Consider the following 21,846-nt stretch of genomic DNA (forward strand, 5'->3'; position numbering starts at 1 on the left):
CGTGCTCATTCGCAGGACCCAGTGTCTGAGATTTTTATTATCCTATTATTATAAATAATTCTAACGTTATATCTCTTCTACGATTTTTGCTTTAAGTCACTTTCTTTTGAAACTGAAAGAAAATATTAGTCATTGTGTTTTACAGTCATCATCCTCCTGCCCTTATCCCAATTTCACTTGGGGTCGGCGCACCATGTCTTCTTCTTCCATACTTCTCTGTCGGACGTCATCTCACAAGTAACATTATTTCTAAACATATCGTCTTTCACACAAATCCAATCCATCCATCTTTTCTTTCCGTCGGTTGTGTTTTACAGTAGTATAAATAATTATTTTGATGTCCTGACCGATTTATTTCCTTACTTAGGACATTATAGTTCACAAGTCTGTGTGCTAACACAGGTGTAATCTCAATTCGGTCACTCTCGTAATCCGATGGAACCGCAAATCTGACACGGCCGGAAAGGCAGGCGCTGACTCCATACTTTGCGCTGTTCCTGAGAATAATTCGACACAAATACCCACTAGCTTTTATCGGTCCGACCTGGTGTTTGAATCCTGGACCTCGGAACTGTGGATTTATATTAAGCCACTACAAACGGGCTCAAATAACTATTATGATTTTATTAAAAGTGAGAAGTTTTACAGAAATGATTTCAATTATAATGAGTAATCTTGTAATGATTACATTTTGGGGTGAGCTGATATTACTTTGTTAGGAGATAGGAGGCGAAGACTTGACGGTCTTGACTATATACATAAATGGTGACATTGTTAGTGAAAGTGAGATTTAAATAAACGACTATAAAAATTCGTTCGGTATTCGTTTTATTCTAAAACTACATGAGTAAAAGATTAAAATAAAAAAAAAAATCAGATAGTTAATAATTTAATTTAATCTTGGTAGAATATCAGCATTGCACCCCTGCGAAGCCAAGGGTCATTACATAGTATAAAACAAAGTCGCTTACAGTTGTCTGTCACTGTGGATGCTTAGATCTTTAAAATTACGCAACGGATTTTGATGCGGTTTTTTTTTAATAGATAGAATAATTCAAGAGGAAGGTTTTTTTAAATAATATATTTTTTTATTTCATATTATAACAGTTGAAATACAGCTTTAAATATTATAATATTCTTAATAAAACAAAATAAATTTCACAAGCGACAAGATTAATACAAAATAAACGCCACTTCCAAAAGTTTCGGCATTGTTTCGTGAATGTCTTCGCATGGCGCTCAGAGAGTCAGCGAGTAAGTCCTTATTCAAACAAGTATTATTAAGTGCCCGGGTTTTGATTAAGCATGCGTAGAAATGTGCTGAGGCCCGAGGTGTTCTTCTCCGATCAGGATCTTTGAAGTCGACATCGTATATACCAAATTTTGTCCTGGAGTGTCCAAAAATGGACTAAATAAGGATTTGAAAATATTTTAAATCAGCATTCAAGCCTAAGTGTCATAAAATCTTGGTTACCGAGGTGGCGTAGGTTATTTGGGGAATGGTTAATATTTCTTTCGGTGACAATGTCTATGGCTGGTGGTGGCACTTACCATCAGGCGAAAAATTTGCCCATCATATAACGTATTTTTAAAAATGGGGTCGTTAGTTCATTGAAAATTTTGTATATTCTACTAAAGCATTGTTATACCTACTTATTGATATTAAACTAACAAATACTACTCCATCGGGTAAATTGCCATAACATGGGGAACACCGGCGGATGATAGTCAGCGGTTACTTTTTTCTTATTATGTTAATTGTTTACAATTTTCAGCCAGGAGGCGATCGCTTTTATAACAAGGCGTATTGGCTATAGAAGTTGAAATTATACCAGTGACTTTTTAAAGAACTGAATCAATATCGTATCTTGTTATAAAAATAAACGGAAATCCTTTCTATATTGAAAAAAACAAGGATCATTGTCTGATAAACTCTGATAGTAAATTTCCCTTAAGTACATTTAGAGTATTTTGTATTGAAACGTTTAGTTACAGGTTGAATTTCTTTATCGATATTAATACAGGGTTAACTTACGAATATCCGTCTAACCACTCGAAGTTGTCAATGAGTGACCACACCGCGTATCCCGTAATATTTATTTTGTCGACTTCCATTGCTAAATGTACCTGTAAGAAATAAAAGTGACATCCTGTAAATTTCCCACTGCTGGGCAAAATTATTTTTTGAGGAGTTTGGAGCTTGGATCACGCTGCTTCAATACGAGTAAGAAGATTTTGATCCGACGTATGCAGACTTCCTCACTATTTTTTCCTTCACTCCTCAGCAGTGAGGAAACGATCAGTATACATAACCTTTGACCTTTGCGAAAATGCAATTTTTTAGGAGAAGCATTTAAAACTTTGACATTCTCTAAGCGTCGCCGGGATTCGCGCCAAAACCATAATGACACTCACGCCATCTTACGGAAACTATGTGCTGCGGTTATTGCACCAAGTAAATGGTTGCTTCAGGACACTTATTACGAATTTAACTCATTTTTTAAATTTTTGCAAAAGTGTCGGTCTCGCACCTCTTCTGGGTAGGTACCACCAAATCATAAGATATTCTACCGCCAAACAGCAATACATAGTAAAGTTGTCTACTGGTTGGTAGGGTGAATGAGCTATGGTAACTACAGACACAAAGGACATAACATCTTAGTTCCCCAGGTTGCTAGCGCTCTGGCGACGTAATAAATATTTTTTACAGCGTCAATGTCTATAGGCGGTGGTGACCACTTACCATTAGGTAGCCAATAGGGCCAGTTGGTCTACCTATACCATCATATATGTATTTACCGTTTACTAAACATTTACAATATTAGTCATATTAAGTGGTACATTATTGGATTTAGTGAATATTTATTTGTCAGGGAGAGGACTGATTATCCTTAACACAGTGTTGACTTTGATGACTAATAACTATGTTATTATACACTTAAGACTTTTTGTTCTAGTTCACCCATGTTTCTTAATTCATGCAATTATTATTTGCGTCAGTTTAATTATCGCTTTTAGGTATTTAATTATTATTTATTTAATGGAATACTATCAACCAATGCAAAGAGTCGAGATAGCCCAGTGGTTAGAACACGTGCATCTTAACCGATGATTTCGGGTTCAAACCTAGGCAAGCACCGCTGAATTTTCATGTGCTAATAATTCATCTCGTGCTCGGCGGTGAAGGAATTTCAACGAAATTATACCACATGTGTATTCCACCAACCCGCATTGGAGCAGCGTGGTGGAATATGCTCCATACCTTCTCCTCGAAGGGAGAGGAGGCCTTAGTTTATAAAAATGTTTTTTTTTTTCGTTGTTAGAGCTGAGTCACTTGGGTGAATATGTTACTCTAGTAGCTTACACAAATATTCTTATATTTACGTCAATTATAATATCTTGTTTAGTTTCACTCATTTTAAATTTTTACCTATATTATACATAGTTTTGGCTAAATCTGAATTAGGATTTGCAAACTAAATATATTTAATATTTCAAGATAAATATTTATCTATAATCGTGATAGAAGGGGTTCGATACGAACAGACACCATTAAAATATGGTATATAGCCCCACAAACGAGACAACCAATAATCGTTAGTTGATAAAAAACCGTAAACGATATTCATTTTTTTGCTGTTCCAACCAATCCCGAGACTTAACCAAACCCACATCTGAAGAAAATGAGTTGGAGTGGAGTAAAGTAGAGTATTCATACAATGAATTCTTCTGGTCAGACTGCTAAATATGTGACAAAAATTACCTGTTCCAAGTGTTTCTCGTAGTAGTCAATTCTATTATAGTCATCGAGCTGTCCGCTAGAGGAATAACCGTTCTCCGTGATCACGATGTCAACGTCGCCATAATGTTTCTTCAACCACACCATCTGCCTCCGGATGCCTTGAGGGTATATCTTAAAATTAAGCTAATTGTTACGAACAAGACAACAGCAGAACTGATTAATTATTATTTACTCGTAATAGAAAACAAATAAACGATATCAAAGAAAATTCGGATGGCTGGAAAACAAAGGAACTGTTAATATTTAAAAATACACGTTGTCTCGGGACGCCCGATAGAAGTGATAACATATTTATTTATTTAGATTTTCGAAACACCATCGGCATATTCACAATTTTTTAAGAAAACGTAGGAAATAAATTCATGTACGGTGTGATACAGCACTACAGGCGTTTACATTATACATGTTAAATAACAAAAAAAAACACAAAACCCTACACTCGTATATTAATATATCTTTAAAATAAAAACAAAAATGTGAAAGAACAAAAAATAATAATAAATTACTCCAAATTAAAAAGAAATAGAAATATAACAAAAAAAAATATCTTGACACTAATAATTGAGCAAAGAGTCTATTTTTTCTTAAAACTATGGCTGTTATGGCTGTATATATCAGTGTCATGAGAGGCGATATCATTGTAACCGCTCATATATCGAATCGTAGGCGAAACCTTCCCTACATTTGTACGGAATCTAGGAATAGCGAAGGTGCTTTGAACTGGGTGACGCGGGTGGGTAACTTAAACTAATCTAAGTAGAACTATTTAATACTGAAATTGTTTAACTTGAGGAAAGTTTAGGTTATTACTTTAATTTTATGTATATTAGTATGACAATGTAAGGTAAGGTTATCCATACATATACATATAATAAAATCTGAGGGTAAGTAAATGCATATGTGTGTATACACGGTACATATACTAAAATAAAACCTTTTTAATTTTTTTTCAGGGCTACAACAACAACTTTTTTTGTTAAATTCAAACGCATATGTAGTCGCGGGCACAGCTAGTATTATATAAATTTTTTTATTGATAAAAATATATTTTATTCTCGGTAACAATTCTTGAATACGTACATACATTAGAATTTTGTATATGTACATTATTAGTATAATTATTGCCTGCCGCTGCCGTATGCGTAAGAGAAAGGGAAGCCAGAGAGACTGGCGCCGTAACGCGTTACGTAACGAAACGGTTTAACTACATAAGTTATCACTTCAAAAAAACACATCGCTATATTATAAAAATAAATTGAATTTAGAATTGAAATAGAACGAAAGACGTCTTCTAGCCTGTATTAAAAATTCAGCAACTCATAAATGAGGACCCAATAGATCTACAATATATATAAATAAAAATAATTACCGGCATTACCCTGGATACTCCATAATATGAATTGGGTGGTGGCTCCAGTACCGCGTCCAGGTCTGGTAATGATTTTAAGAACAAAAATTCTGTAATTTCTCCTTTCTTCCCCGGTCTGATCGTGTACGTGGTGTAATAGTTCATGGCTAAGAAATCAGCTGTTCCTGAGACATGAGCATGACTTATTAAGGAGTTAGTTTAACAGAGTTTCTTAATTCATGCAATTATTATCTGCGTCAGTTTAATTATCGCTTTTAGGTATTTAATTATTATTTATTTAATGGAATACTTTCCACCAATGCAAAGAGTCGAGATAGCCCAGTGGTTAGAACACGTGCATCTTAACCGATGATTTCAGGTTCAAACCCAGGCAAGCACCACTGAATTTTCATGTGCTTATAATTCATCTCGTGCTCGGCGGTGAAGGAATTTCAACGAAATTATGCCACATGTGTATTCCACCAACCCGCATTGGGGCAGCGTGGTGGAATATGCTCCATACCTTCTCCTCAAAGGGAGAGGAGGCCTTAGCCCCGCAGTGAGAAATTTACAGGCTGTTAACGTAATGTAATGTAACCGATGCAATGGATGCGATTATGTATGGTGTTCTAAGGGAAAGTTTCGATGGGAATATAAATATATATATATATATAATTCGTCAAATGTAGATGAGTGTCTTGCAGTTTTAAATGAAATGAAATCAAAACAAAACCTGTCATAGGTTTCGAAATTCCTAAAAAATCTTTTGAATAAACGCGAAATTTTGCGGGCGACTCACTTGTAATACGTTACGTATTCACTAGTTTGACTTAAAATAAATACCTTTGATGAATTCCTTTTCCTCTTCAGTGAAGGCAGGAAGCCTGGAGTGAGTAAACCCTTGCGCTAGACTGTTTTTGAACATAACCTTCTCAATAGAAGGTGGCCAGCCGCCATTTTTGGAAAATATTGCATGAGCAAACCGACCCGCCTAAAAATGGATTATAGATTAAACGACGGCATTTATTGATGAGAAATAGAAAAATGGGTTTAAAAGCAAACAATTTAAACCATATTTCCCAATAGTATCATTTTGGCGCTTAAGCTTTTCTTCCTTTGGACTACAACTTTGTATTTATACTTAGTTTTGTTTTATAGTTTTGGTAGTAAAGGTGTTTTGTGTTAAATCTAGATTATACTCGCACCATGTACTCTCTGCCCAGCTTGGCTAGTTCCTCGTCTTTAGGCGTACGAGGTTCTATCCATATTAAGTTGTTCGCGATGGATATTCGTCCTGTGGAAACAAATCATGATTCAAGTTTATAACAAGTAAAGTCACACAATGTTTAATACTTAGTAATTTTACTTCGATTTAAATTAGTTTTTAATTTTTTTTTTTTTTTAAATGTCTCTTCTTTCCTTTTTTTTTCTTGTTATATACTCTGTAGCCATAATTTCGTTAATATTTATAGATATACATATGTAAGTTTTAAAATATAACAATTAAGTATCAAGTCTCTCGACATATATGACTTCATTTAAATTTTAAATGTTCAGTGACTGTTATACTTGTGGCGAATATAGAAGAAATTACATTTATCATATAAAAACAATAAAATTATTTTATTGGGACCATTAAATTAAATTTTCATTGCATTCAAATAGCATAGCAATAGCAAACTATTTTTAAAGGCGCCGAAGAAGTTCTCGAACTTTATTGTGGTACCATCAGTCATTATAATAACAGTTTAGCTAACGAAGTAATATCAATCTAACCATTAAACTTCGGCCTGAACTCCGTGTCGTATATCCGATAAGCCTTAGCGTGAGCTAACAATGCATGTTTATTGCACAAATTTGGAGCAAATATTTGCTCCTTGACATTCGGAGCAAATACACCACTATTGTATCCATAATCGCATATGATTATTGCTTCGTTTATGGTCAGCCAAGTCTTGATGCGATCAGCGTACAGAGAGTACACGACCCTCGCATAGTCTCCGAACCAGTTAACAATCAGAGGATTTGTCCATCCACCTGGAAATTATATGACATTTAACAATTAAAATGGTACATACACCCATAACGTGACTAGTAAACTTAAGGTAAAAGTCAATAGGTTGTTCTTTCTTTGAGGAAAAGATGATGGATACACTTGTGGTAAATTATCATCCGAAAATGGTGTCCCCACGATGTTCTCTTACACTGCCGAGTGTTCATGAGTTATAAAGACAAATTGTACATGAGAATCCAGAGGTCCTGCAATCTTCAGATAAGATACTGCTTAAAAATGTATATGTAATTTTTAAGCAGTATCCCAAAAACAAAGTTTCGTGTTTCTAACTTAAAAACTAACGGACTTCCATTCAAATTTTCAATCCTTATTTCACCCTCTTAGGGGTAGAATATGCAGAAACACTTAAATACGTATCTACACATTTTCAACCATTATCCTAAAAATATTTTTTCGTTTTTCTAACTTAAAAAACAACGGACTTATATACAAATTTTCAACCCTTATTCCAGCCCCTTAGGGGTAAAATATCCAGCGTTTAAATACTTATCTACTAATTTTTTGTCAATATCCCAAAAACAAAGTTTCATGTTTGTACCTTAAAAAATGACGGACTTTCATACTAACTTTTAACCCTTATTTCACCCCTTTAGGGGTAGAATATGAAGAAACGCTTAAATATATATCTACTGATTTCTAATCAGTATCCCAAAAATAATGTTTCATGTTTCTAACTTCAATAATGGCGGACTACCAGATTAACCTATATACGAAATAGCTACCCCTATTTCACCCCTTAGGGCTAGAATATCCAGAAACGCTTAAATACATATCTACTTATTTTTAATCAATATCCCAAAAACAAAGTTTCAGATTTCTAACTGGTATACAAAGAGGTATTACATTAACGTAACATTTTAAGTTAATTTGCAAATCAATTCATATTCTACGCGGGCAAAGCCGCGGGTAACAGCTAGTTTTATATATATATAGATATGTGCTTAAAAATAAGTGCACTTTTTAATTCTTCATGTTTATAATCTGATGGGACGCCAATTCGTTTAGTAAAACTGGTTGTTTTACTTCTAAACATCGGGTTCACGATCAGGGAAATTGAACCCAAGATCGGTGTCCATTTTATAAATTAATCTTTAAACGATGATATTTTCTAGTTAAATTTTTACCCAGATCTTGAATTTTCACTGGCAAATCCCAGTGGTACAACGTTATAAACGGTGCGATGCCCTCGTCGAGGAGGGCATCGATGAGGTCACTGTAATATTTCGCTCCAGCTTTGTTGATCTTATTGGGAAAACCAGTTGGGAGTATGCGAGCCCAGCTTATGGAAAATCTGCAAAATAATGTTTTGTATTTATGAATATAAGAATATTTGCATCTATAATATTAGTTTGGATATAGGTTGTTTCAACATTGTTGTTTACAAAACGAGATTACCAATTTATCCCTGATAAGCTATTACGACATCAATAAGTTGCATTATAGTCTTCTAGTATCATATGGCTTCAGTATTGAAGATATTAGAAGAGCCATTCTATAAGAACAAACTCAAAATTTACCGCAAAACGCGATTGTCAAACGTCAGAAACGGATATTCGACAATGACTTCAAACATTATAGGATTTAAAGGGTTTAAGCATCACAATAGCGTATCGCCGTCGGAATTTCATATTTCACACTGAAAAACGAATGAGTTCTTAAATGGAACGTTGGTGTTCGTAATACATGCGAATAAAGTTAGTAATTACAACATACTTACATGCAATATAAATTAAATAAAATAAATTCTAAATATAATAACATTAATGCCTTTAACTGTTAAGAAATTTAAAAAAAAATGCGCATATACGCGCACACACGTATATAATCAAATCAAAATACTCTTTATTGTACACCAGTAAACATAAAGTTGAATCACATTTAAGAAAGATGCACAAGAGACGGCCTTATCGCTGAACAGCGATCTCTTCCAGGCAACCTTAGGGTAGAGGAAAGAAACAGATATAGAAAGAGGTAGGGGTGTACAAGGCAAGGCATATATAATCACATACATAGCTTACAATGCACGTTCGTAAAAGAAGTATTTATTTAATTTTTTTATTTTTTATTTTTGCCTCAATCAGGTTTACCTATGTTTGTTTAAATTTATGTTTATATCAGTTTTCGCATATAGAACTAAATTAAGAGCGAGGTCTCTCGCTTTACGTTTTTTTAAAACTCACTAGGAGATTCCCAACCTTGTACATTTGAATGTAAGAAAGAAAACTTACAACTATTAAAAAAAAAATACAACTAATTAACCGATAAAACTGTAGACCCAGTTCGGCTGCAATTTTGACATCTTCGCGCCATTTGTGGAAGGAATTGGCCGCAACATCACCCGTTGCATTGCCGTTAAATAATTCCGGCTTACTGTGCACCAATCTATCCCATACATTTTCACCTTTACCTGCAATACAAAAATCTTTCAGATTCGTTAAGAAATGCAACTTTATCAAAACTTATTTATAAAAGACGCCCCCCCCCGCATGTCTGCCTGAGCGTGATAAAATCAAAAGAATCGAATGGCTACCTTATTAAAATTGTAGTTACCAGTCTACGGAGTCTTCTACGGAAGATTCATGAGGGCGATAAATTGGCTGAATTGTAACGATGTTTGTTGAAGATGTCGGAAACAATTATAACTAATGGTAGGTCCACACGACACAGACTTGGCACAGACTTCTATTGAATTTTGTATGCGCAACTTAGCAGTGCAGACAAAAGTCGGTGTATTGGAAAAGTCTGAGCCTTGCATGAAAAAGTCGGAGCAATTCATTTGGAGTATTATTTGGAGCGAAACAATGATCAGTGAATAATTATTAATTGATTAAAGTTTAATCAATTCTGAAAAATGAATGACCGACGCAAAAAAATTATTTTGTCACTGAAACGATTCGACCCTTTTTAACTTTAATGATGAAGTTCTTGGAACTGCTACATCCTCCACCATTCTCCAAATGACAGCCCCTTTAAAATTTACCGTTTAAATCATGATTTTTTTTTTATCAATAATTTTACTATCAAGAACAGTTTAACAGTTTATTCGCACCGAGGTGTGCTACGACACTGCTAGGAAAATTTTTGAAAAACTCTGCATCCTCAAAACTAAAAGTCGGAGGTAATGAAAAGTCATGTTGTCGTAAGACTTTTTTACTTAAAAAATACTGTGCCAAGTTTGTGTCGTGTGGACCAACCATAAGAGCTTTACAGGCGTTCCTTGTATAAACAAATATGTCACAGATGCTTTATCTGACACTTAAAATAATGTCAATATCGTCTTTAGTACGCTGGACTGAAGTAGATGGAGCGGTGGTGACTGGATTACGTCGGTCACGGGTTGACAGTCACCATTGAAAAATAAAAAAATTATAAAAAAATATAAAAAAACTTTTTAAAAGAGTAAAATTTTATTTGAGTTTGATATGTCTTTCGATGTCTCTTCCATCTAATCACGAATCTTACAACGAGGTCCTCATTTAATTCCGTTATATGCAGGGTTCTTTGTGGTCTTTTTGTTTCGGTTGCTTTGAAGAAAGATCCAAGTTGTTATACATTTTCGGAGAGCTAATAAAACGGTCATGTTTTTAAAACAATCTGCAAGACAAGTTTCATAACGATTTTCTTTTTTGTTTTTAAGGCATTATTGTGGATAAAAAATCAAATAATATCGTTTTCAGTCTCGCATTTTTAAATTTGGACCGATAATTATTGTTTTAGTTTTGATAATAAACAGTGTTTAATCTTTTTTGTAAATCAGATTTAAAATGATACTTCTTTTTAAATAAATTTTTGAAGTTGAATTTTTGATTTATTTTGACAAAAACTAAAAACCTTTATAACTCAAAAATGGTTCACTTTTGCATAATGTATATGGGGTCAAAATTATCTCAAACAGTCACCCCTATCACCTCCTAACGGGAATACGTCGAATAACCAATAACCCTGTATATGTGTAACCAGTATTACGGTTTAAAATTTTGTAGACTTATTCTAGCCGCGCGAAGCCGGGACTGTTAGCTAGTTACGAAAGATCAAAAAATATATATTTTATTGTTGTCGCTACGATTTTTGAAGCGGGCAACATTAAAAAAAAAGAAAACATTGGCGGGAAATTTAAGCTCTCTTCTGGATACGCTAGAACCGGGAACATTGTTATAACATTATCTTACATTACTGTATTGTTTTACTTTAATTCTTAACTTAACCAATAAAGAAATACCTTATTAATTAATTTCGAGAGTGATACATACAACTTATATAAATACACCGTACAAAGAACTAGCAGCAGTTAATTAACAAATAACTTTCTTTTACATTATATTGATGTTATAATAGCATCATAAATTATAACATTTTATGAGTTATGACGATTTATTTTAAATTTTTGGCTTTAAATCACGTGATAATTGGATCTAGATGTTTCTTTTTTTATACATAGGAAAACATACGAGGTTTTTATACAAATGTTTTTTTTTTTTTTAGTAGTCGACATAACCCAATCGTTAAAAATATTCGAACTAGTGAATTTTAAGCGAAGATTATGGGTTCAACGGAGAAAGTGCGTTTGAAATTTCAGTTGCTTAATTTTTGTTTGTACTTTATCTCGTGTTTTTTGGTAAAATCGGTATCGTGAGGAAACTTACACGTCGGATGAAAAGCATGTCCATCCGATGACCTGCATTGAAGCGATGAGTTACACTTCAAACTTTCTCTTCGAAAGTAGAGGACGACTTACATCAAATAGATTAGCAATTAACTTATGACAAATGACCTTATATTCAAGAATAAATTTGACCATCACAGGACGTCCGAAAGATGAAATTTATAATGAAATAAAACCCATAAATAAATATGTATTTAAATAAATAAAATGCGCCATCAATCTATGATCATGCTAAGATGTTATATTTCTTCAAAACGGAACACAATACTAAGTATTGCGTGGTGGTAGAATATCTGATGAGAGGGATACCCCAGACGGGCTGCATGTAGTAACGAAGCGTATAGGGTACTCCCTCACACGCGAGTAGAGAACGCCAGCGGTGACGGTCTTGACTAAGACAGTATCATGTCGCCCTACTCCCACGGTGCTCATAGATATTTTATATAAAAATAAAATTTTGATTTAATATATGTTGAGTACATGTTCCACTCAATAAATTTCGATTTTTAATGAAGAAACTAAATTCTCCAAGCTGTGATTTATGTGGGATAGAGGATGACGTACATCATTTCCTAGTGGAATGTGCCCGAAATGCAGCCACGAGACAGGAGTTGATGCGACGTTCTAAAGTAAATTTATGGGAAGTTGGCGTTTTTCAAAGCGCACTGTCTATACCCGACTCAGATATAGCAAAAATTATTTACCAGTTTAAGTTAAAATAAGTTGTGATTAATAGTTTATTCTTATTGTTGTTGGTGGTGGAATTGTTACTAAGGGAACGATGGGACTGACATTTAGCTTTGTCGCTAAAAAGTCCCAAAAAAAAAATAGATTAAAAAATTATATATATGTCGCAGCGTCAGATAATTAAATACTTTGATTGTAATCTCTTAGTTTTGAGATTTGATTCTGGATGGCCAGTGAAGTCAATCACTCTTTGTCACGTTAGAAAAACATAAAATGTCAGTTGTCAAGAAGGATAAGACAGATGTGGTCGCGGCCAATGAAATATTGTAAAAATCAATATACGATAATCCAGCTATCGATTTGTTGTATTATTTGTGAATATGTATGACGAAGATGATGATCCCGAACCAAACAATATTGCCGGCTCGCCGTTATATATATATATATGTTGAGTACTATTTATAGCTTACCATCAGCGTCCCAGCCTCCTTCGATTTGATATGATGACGTGGCGGCTCCGAATTTAAATAGCGGAGGGAATTTAAGGTTGATACACAGCGATACTCGGCACAGCACACTGTAATACGTAGTAAGTACATGTTAAAATCTACGGGAACCTCTTAGTGAGGGTCGGAATTTGATGACAGGCCCTGAGGCAACAAAGGAACACTTCAACAGCTTCTTTACAAATAGTTTTAGTTATGATAAATGTCTGACTGGCAAATGGGCTATCTGATGACCATTCCTTACATCCCAATGCGCCACCAATCTTGGAAGCTAAGGTGCTATGTACACGAGCCTGTAAATTACTCTGGCTCGTTCCTGGAACACAACAATATTAATTGCGCTTAGCGATAGCCGAGATGGCTCAGTGGCTAGAACGCGTGCATCTTAGCCGATGTTTTCGGGTTCAAGCCCAGCCAGGCACCACTGAATTGACATGTGCTTAATTTGTTTATAATTCATCTCGTGCTCGGCGGTGAAGGAAAACATCGTGATGAAACCTACATGTGTCTAATTTCAACGAAATTCTGCCACATGTGTATTCCACCAACCCGCAGCAGCGCAGCGTGGTGGAATATGCTCCATACCTTCTCCTCAACGGGAGAGGAGGCCTTATCCCAGGAGTGGGAAATTTACAGGCTGATTATGTTTTATGTTTATGTTTATGTATATATCATAGTTAAGTACATTTACTTTTTTCAGTGCCAGTATTTAATATCTGTAATTTCATTTTGAATTATTTATTAATTCAAAAACAAAATTAAAATATACTTCATTCAAATAGGCTTTTACAAGCACTTTTGAATCGTCATTTAACATACTATATTAAGTGAAGCTACCCCCGGTTCGGAATGCAGATTATGCCGAGCAGAATCGGCAAGAAACTCAGTATTTACTCTCTTAAAAATACAAAGTCATGTTAGTTAAATATGTATATAATACATCCCCAGTAATAGCTCCACGTTTTTTTTATCATCTGTATAATCTTGTATTGAATAATATGCCTTCTTTACCAATGTATTTTTTTTACAAATGATTTGAGTTTATGAAACGTCAAAGTTAAGATTCAAAAGATTGCTCCGAATTGATTCGCGTCATCTTTTATCCGATTTTGAGTCGCGGTCGTTGTAACTTTAAATTATTAAAAATAAAAAAGCGTGGACTCAGAATTTGTTGATTTCTTGGCCGAATACATATATACATACGTCTAATTGTATTTTACTAACATACTTTGGAATTAAAATGGTGGAACAGAGTAACTACTGAGTTTCTTACCGGTTCTTCTCGATAAAATCTACTTTTCGAACAGGTGGCAGCTTTATATTTAATTCGACAGTACACTGTCGAATTAAATATAGTGATTCAAAAATGCTCGTATGAGTCTACTTGAATAAAGAATATTTCGATTTGAAAAAGCCATGCGAAACGATAGCAATGACTATAAGATGAGTACGTTATAAGAGAGATTAATTTAATACATTATTGTTAACTATGTCAAGATAGAATTATCTTTTTTTTTTTAATTAGTTTATCGACAGGCACAAGGAACATCTTGTCTCAGTAACCAAGGTTGGGGCATTGGCGGAGTAAGGAATCATTAAAAAAAATTTTGCTGCCAATGTATATGGACAGTGGTGACTAATTACCATCATGTGGCATAGAGTATAGATCCACATGTGGCACATTGTACAGATAAATAGACATTTTTTTTTAAAATTCTAAATTTAAAAAATGGGCTTATATTTTTTCTAAAAAACATTTATAAGAACTATCTATGTCACAACATTTAAATATACAATTGCAAATATCAATATTTACATATAAATTAGCTCATTGTAAAATTGCACCAAACCTGCTACGATAGTGACGTCATTTAAATATCGTTTTACATTTATAAAAATATTATAAGTGTGTCTCTTTGATACCTCGTCACGACTAAACCAATGAGATCGTGTAAGCAAATGACAATAATTTGTAACATTATTTATATTTCGAATTAATAATAATATGTTTACTGGAATCGAACGCTAATTTTGTTAATCGATTTATAACTCGACTTACGATTTTATTATCTGTGGAAGTAGGATGAGTAGTTTTGGCGGGCTTTTAAAAAAAGAACACATTCGAGAAATTGTTCTGTTGAGACGCATAATGCAATCATTATTGAAATATATTAAACGTATACCCATGTGAATTCTTTGTACTTTTATTTTTATTAATATACTGCACAGTACTATACAGATATATAGATGAAATGTTAATTAAAAAATGTTAAATTAGAATATTATTTATTGCATTGTTATTTTTACCTTGGCTTATTAAAAAAAAACACATTTTAAAAAAAGATCGATAATGACGCATTAATTATTCAATACAAGATTATATTAAATATAAAAATCTACATTTACATCAAATTCGATGTAACATGACTATTCAAAGGTGCTTTTATGAGCTCATTTGAATAAAGAATATTTTCATTTTATTTGATTTTAATTTGACTGAAGCGTCTTTGAATCTCAGTCCAATGTGCAATGCAATCTTAACCATTTGGGTAATGTAGGCAAGTCTGTAATAGGTAGGCAAGTCTGCATAATCACAAATATTAATTGCATGTAGGTCGCAATTAAAATTGCAATTTTATCGACAGTATTTATGATGTTTTCTCGTTTGGGCCGCTCACCTCGACACCCTATGAGTACGCTTCGTATTATAACACGCTGACCCCTACAATTATTATTTTCCTTGCACGAGATCATTCTACGATAACTGCTAAGATATTTATTGTTTAGTTTAAAGTATAACATAAACGAACATACGCTCCAAATAACTTATTCCATATTATGTCCATAATTGAGCCGAGGTGGCTCAGTAGTTAGATCCGTTCCGGGTTTGAACCCACGCATTTCTGAATTTTCATGTGCTTAATTTGTGTTTATATTCATCTCGTGCTCGGCGGTGAAGGAAAACATCGTGAGGACGCCTGCATGTGTCTAGTTTCAACGAAATTCTGCCACATGTGTATCCACAAACCCGCATTGGAGTAGAGTGGTGGAATATGCTCCAAAAATCCTCTCCTCAAAGGAAGAGCAGCTTTAGCCCAGCAGTGGGAAATTTACAGGCTTTTACTGTGTGTGTCCATAATTAATTATTTTTGACTATTTGTAAGATAAATTGGTTAATGTGTTATTGTTAGAATTGATACATATTTATTTTTGTGAGCAACAATTCGGCTAATATTCGGATAATATGTTTTCAGGATCCTAAGTTTTTACGATAAGAAAGAGTCCAATATGGATCGAAACTGGGGTCAAAACTCAATAAATTATTATTATTTAGGGTATTCAACAAAATATATGACCTAGCAAAGGGTGCTTAGTTAATAGGGTTCCACAAATTCAAATGGAAATAATACTAATAATATGGTATTAAAATTGAGCATGAGAAATTTGCCCACAGCTTATTTAAAATTTGGGTGATTCTAACGTTATTACGGTCAGTTTCTGATCGCCCGGTTCACAGCCAGCGATTTTTTGGTTGCAAGTAATTGTAAAAAATGATTTTTCTTAATCTGTTTTAAACGCCGAAGACAATTGACATATTTAACTGAATCAGGGTAAATAATTTATTGGAAAAATGTCTCCGCAAATAACATATATTTTACTAAATCTAATAAATGAACATAGTTTTAATGGTACCTTGTAAGGTAGAACCATGCTATTGCGGACTCCTCTTTTTAAGGTGTATAACATTCTAGCAGCGTTGAAGTGTATCTCTTAAGGTTTAGCCCATGTTAGTGATGTAAGGCTGCAATAACAATTAGTAGACCAAACTCGGCCATAAATCAGCCATTTTTAATAAAATGTTAACAGATAATATATCTAAACTTTCCTCGTTTATCGATCTTTGTATTCGTGAAAACCGCATCAAAATCCGTTGAGTTGTTTAGAAGAAAAAAACGGAAATATAGACAGGAACAAAACGTGAGATTGTGTTACACTATTTTTAGATACTGAATATCCTACTAACTTACAGAAATCCGTGATACATATTAATACGTTACTAATATCATAAAAATTCTACGATAAGTTTGTTTAAAACATCCCATATAATAGTATCGTTGAGCCGAGATGGCCCAGTGGTTAGAACGCGTGCATCTTAACCGATGATTTCGGGTTCAAACCCAGGCAGGCACCACTGAATTTACATGTGCTTAATTTGTTTATAATTCATCTCGTGCTCGGCGGTGAAGGAAAACATCCTGAGGAAACCTGCATGTGTCTAATTTCAACGAAATTCTGCCACATGTGTATTCCACCAACCAGCATTGGAGCAGCGTGGTGGAATATGCTCCATACCTTCTCCTCAACGGGAGAGGAGGCCTTAGCCCAGCAGTGGGAAATTTACAGGCTGATTATGTTTATGTTATGTAATAGTATCGTTGATCTGACCAACCGAGAAACAGAACCACTAGAATAGACACCCCGTTTACATATAATCTAACCGACCCTCAATTCCTTTTTCGACATAGACCCTTTGCAGATCACCGATCGTGGGTCGATGGCAGCTTACCCAAAGCTTGTATCAATCCCCGGATATCGACCACTCCACTAGACCAAAGAGGCAGTTAATGTTACATTAAACAGCTGTTCAATAAAATCTTTCTTTAAATCCTTTTTTTTCTATTCCATTCATAATTTGATTTTTCCATTCATTCATCATTGACGACCTCCGTGGTCGACTAGTGTGTACACCGGTTTTCATAGGTACGCTACTCTGAGGTCCCGGGTTCGATTCCCGGCCGAGTCGATGTAGAAAAAGTTCATTAATTTTCTATGTTGTCTTGGGTCCGGGTATTTGTGGTACCGTCGTTACTTCTGATTTCCATAACACAAGTGCTCTAGCTACTTACATTGGGATCAGAGTGATGTATGTGATGTTGTCGAATATTATTTATTTATTTATAATCTATCTATCTACATTTCATATAAAAGTAAAGTAAAGTATTCACCTATAAATGTCCAACTGCTGGGCTAAGGCCTCTTTTTTTTTTTTATTGAGGAGAGGATTGAAGTCAGAATTTTATTGAAATTAGACACCTACAAGGCTCTGATGTTTTCCTTCAACCATGCATCAGATGAATTATAAAAATAAATTAATTAATGAAAATTCAGCGGTGCTTGATTGGATTTTAATCCGGATTCATCGGTTAAGATGCACGTGTTCTAACCAATAGTCCACCTCGGCTCTCATAAGCAGTCATCATAAACGAGCAGACATTGTTTTTTAACGCTCAACTGAAAATAACGACTAAAGCATAATACATATAACTTATACCAGAGGTTCCAGCGCGTTTCGGAAAAGGTTTTAGTGTACAATATTTTTGATTAACGCTTTGCACTTTAATCCGCTTTAAATTAAGACGATTGTCGCTTGAATTTAATATTATTTTTTATTATTTGTCGCCAAAAGGATGGTTGAAAACAGGCAGCTTAATAATATATTTTTTTTTAATTAGAAATAACCGATTATTGAATTAATAAATCAAATTTAAAGTATATCAATACTCTTGAAGTTTGAACAATCGAATAAAAATACTTTATCACTTTTATGGAAAACGAAAACAATCATGTAAAAAAATTACTTACCACAATGAAATGACTGTATTTAACCGAAACATGACGATTACTAAGACATTGATAATATGCGACACTTGATGATAAAAACACGTTTGGCGGGACAGGACTCTGTGCCGACATTTACGAACGAATGGCTAAAAATTTATTTTAAATTTCATATACAGATAACGTCATATGACGCTAATGATTTGATGTATCATTCAAGTATTCATTAATTTTTATGATACTCCCAAAATATATATAAAAATCATTGCGGAATATTCCAACATTAATAAAACATATGTTTGAAAATGGCGGGAATAAAAGATATCAAGATTTTTTTTTATTAAAAAGTTTATAATCTTTTACTTATAAACAGAAGCCAAAATACCGATTTCCGTGTTTCTAATTTAAAAAATTACGAACATATATTTTACCTCCTTTTTCCTGAATTTTCGTAAGCTGTTCCACGAGTGACCTTCGTTCATAAATCCTAAAATTTCCATATTCCAAACATTGATAACCGAAGAATTTCGATACAAAAATGTATCCCTAACTTCACCCTTTTGGGTGATAAATTTAAATATAAAACAAACGCTTTTGTAACCTTATTTTACTCATCACCAAAATCACAAACACCGATTAAATATTTCATTCTGTTTCTATCTATGTTTCTTTCATTCAAACTTACATCCCCAATTTCACCCTCTTGAGTAAGGAATTTACGAGAAATAATAAATCTGTCTTAAACCCATCAACATAAGCCTAAATACCAATTTTCATATTTCTAACAAGAGAAATGACTACAATGAATTTTCATATACACTATGAATGAAACCCCTTTTATCCTCATTTGGAGAATTTGTAAAATTCCTTCCGATTCCACAATTCCTACTGTTCGCTCATTTTAATTAACATTTAACATACTGCATGATTATTACAAAATAGAAAAAAAATTAAAAACCCCCAAAAAAATTTGAAAAACAAAAATTGCAAAAAAAACTTCAAACTAATTTGAAGAACGAAATATACAAAAAAAATATGTAAAAATGTAGTCAGATATCTGCTACGTCCTCGTTCGTTGACTCCGGGTGCGGCTGAAAGCGGAAATTTATTAATTTATATTCTTTGTATTAGTAGATATAAAAACATTTATAAGTAAGGTAGTCGCTGCTTTTTGTATAACAGAGTTCGGTTATCCTTGCGGATTGAATACTCCGTAAAATTTGCTCAGTTAATGAGTTGACATGCACGAATTGTGATTCGGTGAATTATGTTTTCGTTGAATTGTTTTCAAAGAATTTTCCGCAGACGAAACGTCGGAGGTAAACGTACTCAGAATTGGATGCACACTCAGGCCTTGTTCATGACGTATGATAAGCACGCTGCGAAGCATAGTTTGTGATAACGGAGCTTTACATCCCATGTGCATATAACTCTGATTAGCACGACCTGCAACTCAACTGTAAGAGATGTCACGTGATATGCAGTGGCTAGTAGCACGTTACCTAGTCTTCACCTCTCGGGCCGTCCAAGCTAGACTAAAGTGTTTCTTTACCATAAGAGAGAACTAAATTCAAACTTGAAGCAACGTAAGAGGGAACGGTGTCAGTACCCTATCTGCACAACTCTGTATCATCCTACACTAATAGAGATAGAATAAATGAAAGTCAACATATTAAACACAACTATTTATTCAAATCTACGGAAATGTACATGCTGCATTATTTAGCACTATTTAGATTTATCTGTAGGTGAGTCGGAATGTTTGACGTTACGCGCCGACTCAAGCAACGCTTGTGTCATTGTTTTTCCATGCGTGGGTTAGTGTTCCAAGATTTCTGATTTTACCAGATGCGGCTGAACCACTACATGCCAGCAAAGCATATAGTTCTACAAAAGCATGTTTCTTCTAGGCGTTTCAAGTTCTGTTCTGTGAGAACGTGAGCTGTAGGTTTCTGATGATTCGGATCCAGCTAGCATGCTGCTTTGACCCATAATCATAGCACCTTCAAGGTGGCACATACAAAACAAATGGATTATTTTGGAAATTCATCTGACCCCTATGCATTATAGTATCTTTATCACTGAACCAGAAAATATAACCCTTACCTCGCCTAAATGGTCAATTTTGAACTAATAGACCATACGCTAAACTGTACAATGATTATCACTGATTCTATCAAATCGATCGATGTATATGAATATGTTTTCTAACGTACACGAACGAATATAACATCTAATTGCGCGTCTTGGGGGTAAGACCGACTCCGACCGATTTCCTACGCTCATGTTATTCATACTGACTTACTCTAAATTATATCCTAAGAGTTATTTATAACGAGTTATAAAGTAGTTACGTGCATGAGTTCTTACGAAAAACACGATGCATTATCCAGATATAGCGAGTACCGAAGAACATCCAATAATAATTATACATTTAATTTTAGACAGCACTAGCTGCCGTCCGCGGTTACACCCGCATATGAGGGGGGATTGGTAGATGTCTTAGTCTATATAGTAAGGTAGGGTAAAACCTATTTAAATTACGAATTTTATCCAAATCCGTTCAGTAATTTTTAAGTGAAACAGTAAAAGATTAATACATTAATCATCACAAACTTTCGTTTCGATATAGTAACATGTTAAAGTATATCGAAAATTATACATTCCGAATGTAAGTTACGTAGAATTTATGAACAATAACTAAATTTGATTCTAGCAAAGACAAAAGGCGAGACATGGCTTTGGCTGGCTTTGTTTATGTTAGTATTTGCGTAGAGTTGCATGTATGCCCAACAAAGCAAAATAAACAACATTTGACATCGAATTGACGCAATATTGCGTGTTGGAATAAAACCAAAACTTTCCTCAATAAATAGTTTATTTATCCTGAGTTAAACGTTTACAAGCACCTACTCCCACTGTAGCAACATTTAAAATTTAAATTTGTTTCGTCAAAACCGGATGTTGACAATTAAAAACGTAAAATGTAACAACTACTGAAATAGAATTAATTGTACTGATAATATTTTAATACATTAAACCAATAAAATATAATACATATATATTTTATGTTATAGGTTGGTGGACGAGCAATGGTGGATGGTAAATGGTGACCATCGCCCATAGACAATGGCAGTGTAAGAAATA

At 34.0% G+C, this 21,846-nt stretch overlaps 1 protein-coding gene across 1 annotated transcript; it reads right to left on the bottom strand.

The window, feature by feature from the left end:
* Positions 1–1,125: 1,125 nt before the first annotated feature.
* Positions 1,126–18,769, bottom strand: LOC113396464 (myrosinase 1-like). Its single transcript, XM_026634400.2, has 11 exons — positions 18,724–18,769; positions 13,045–13,151; positions 9,484–9,631; positions 8,349–8,515; positions 6,927–7,187; positions 6,356–6,444; positions 5,994–6,141; positions 5,172–5,335; positions 3,764–3,913; positions 2,036–2,127; positions 1,126–1,388 (listed from the first exon to the last, which is right to left on the bottom strand). The coding sequence occupies exons 1-11, from the start codon at positions 18,753–18,755 to the stop codon at positions 1,139–1,141; spliced, it is 1,608 nt and encodes a 535-aa protein (XP_026490185.2). The 5' UTR covers positions 18,756–18,769; the 3' UTR covers positions 1,126–1,138.
* Between the last annotated feature and the right edge of the window lie 3,077 nt (positions 18,770–21,846).

This window comes from Vanessa tameamea, chromosome 25, assembly GCF_037043105.1.
Source record: "Vanessa tameamea isolate UH-Manoa-2023 chromosome 25, ilVanTame1 primary haplotype, whole genome shotgun sequence".
Lineage (NCBI taxonomy): Eukaryota > Metazoa > Arthropoda > Insecta > Lepidoptera > Nymphalidae > Vanessa > Vanessa tameamea.

Bases quoted from the DNA above. Each gene is read 5' to 3' on its own strand.
- LOC113396464 (XM_026634400.2), bottom strand. From the start codon at position 18,755: ATGTTTCGGTTAAATACAGTCATTTCATTGTG. The intron at 6,445-6,926 runs GTTAGATTGATA...TTGTTTCCACAG, and splicing joins GTTCAGGCCGAAGTTTAATG to GACGAATATCCATCGCGAAC. The intron at 3,914-5,171 runs GTAATTATTTTT...CTTAATTTTAAG, and splicing joins GAGTATCCAGGGTAATGCCG to ATATACCCTCAAGGCATCCG.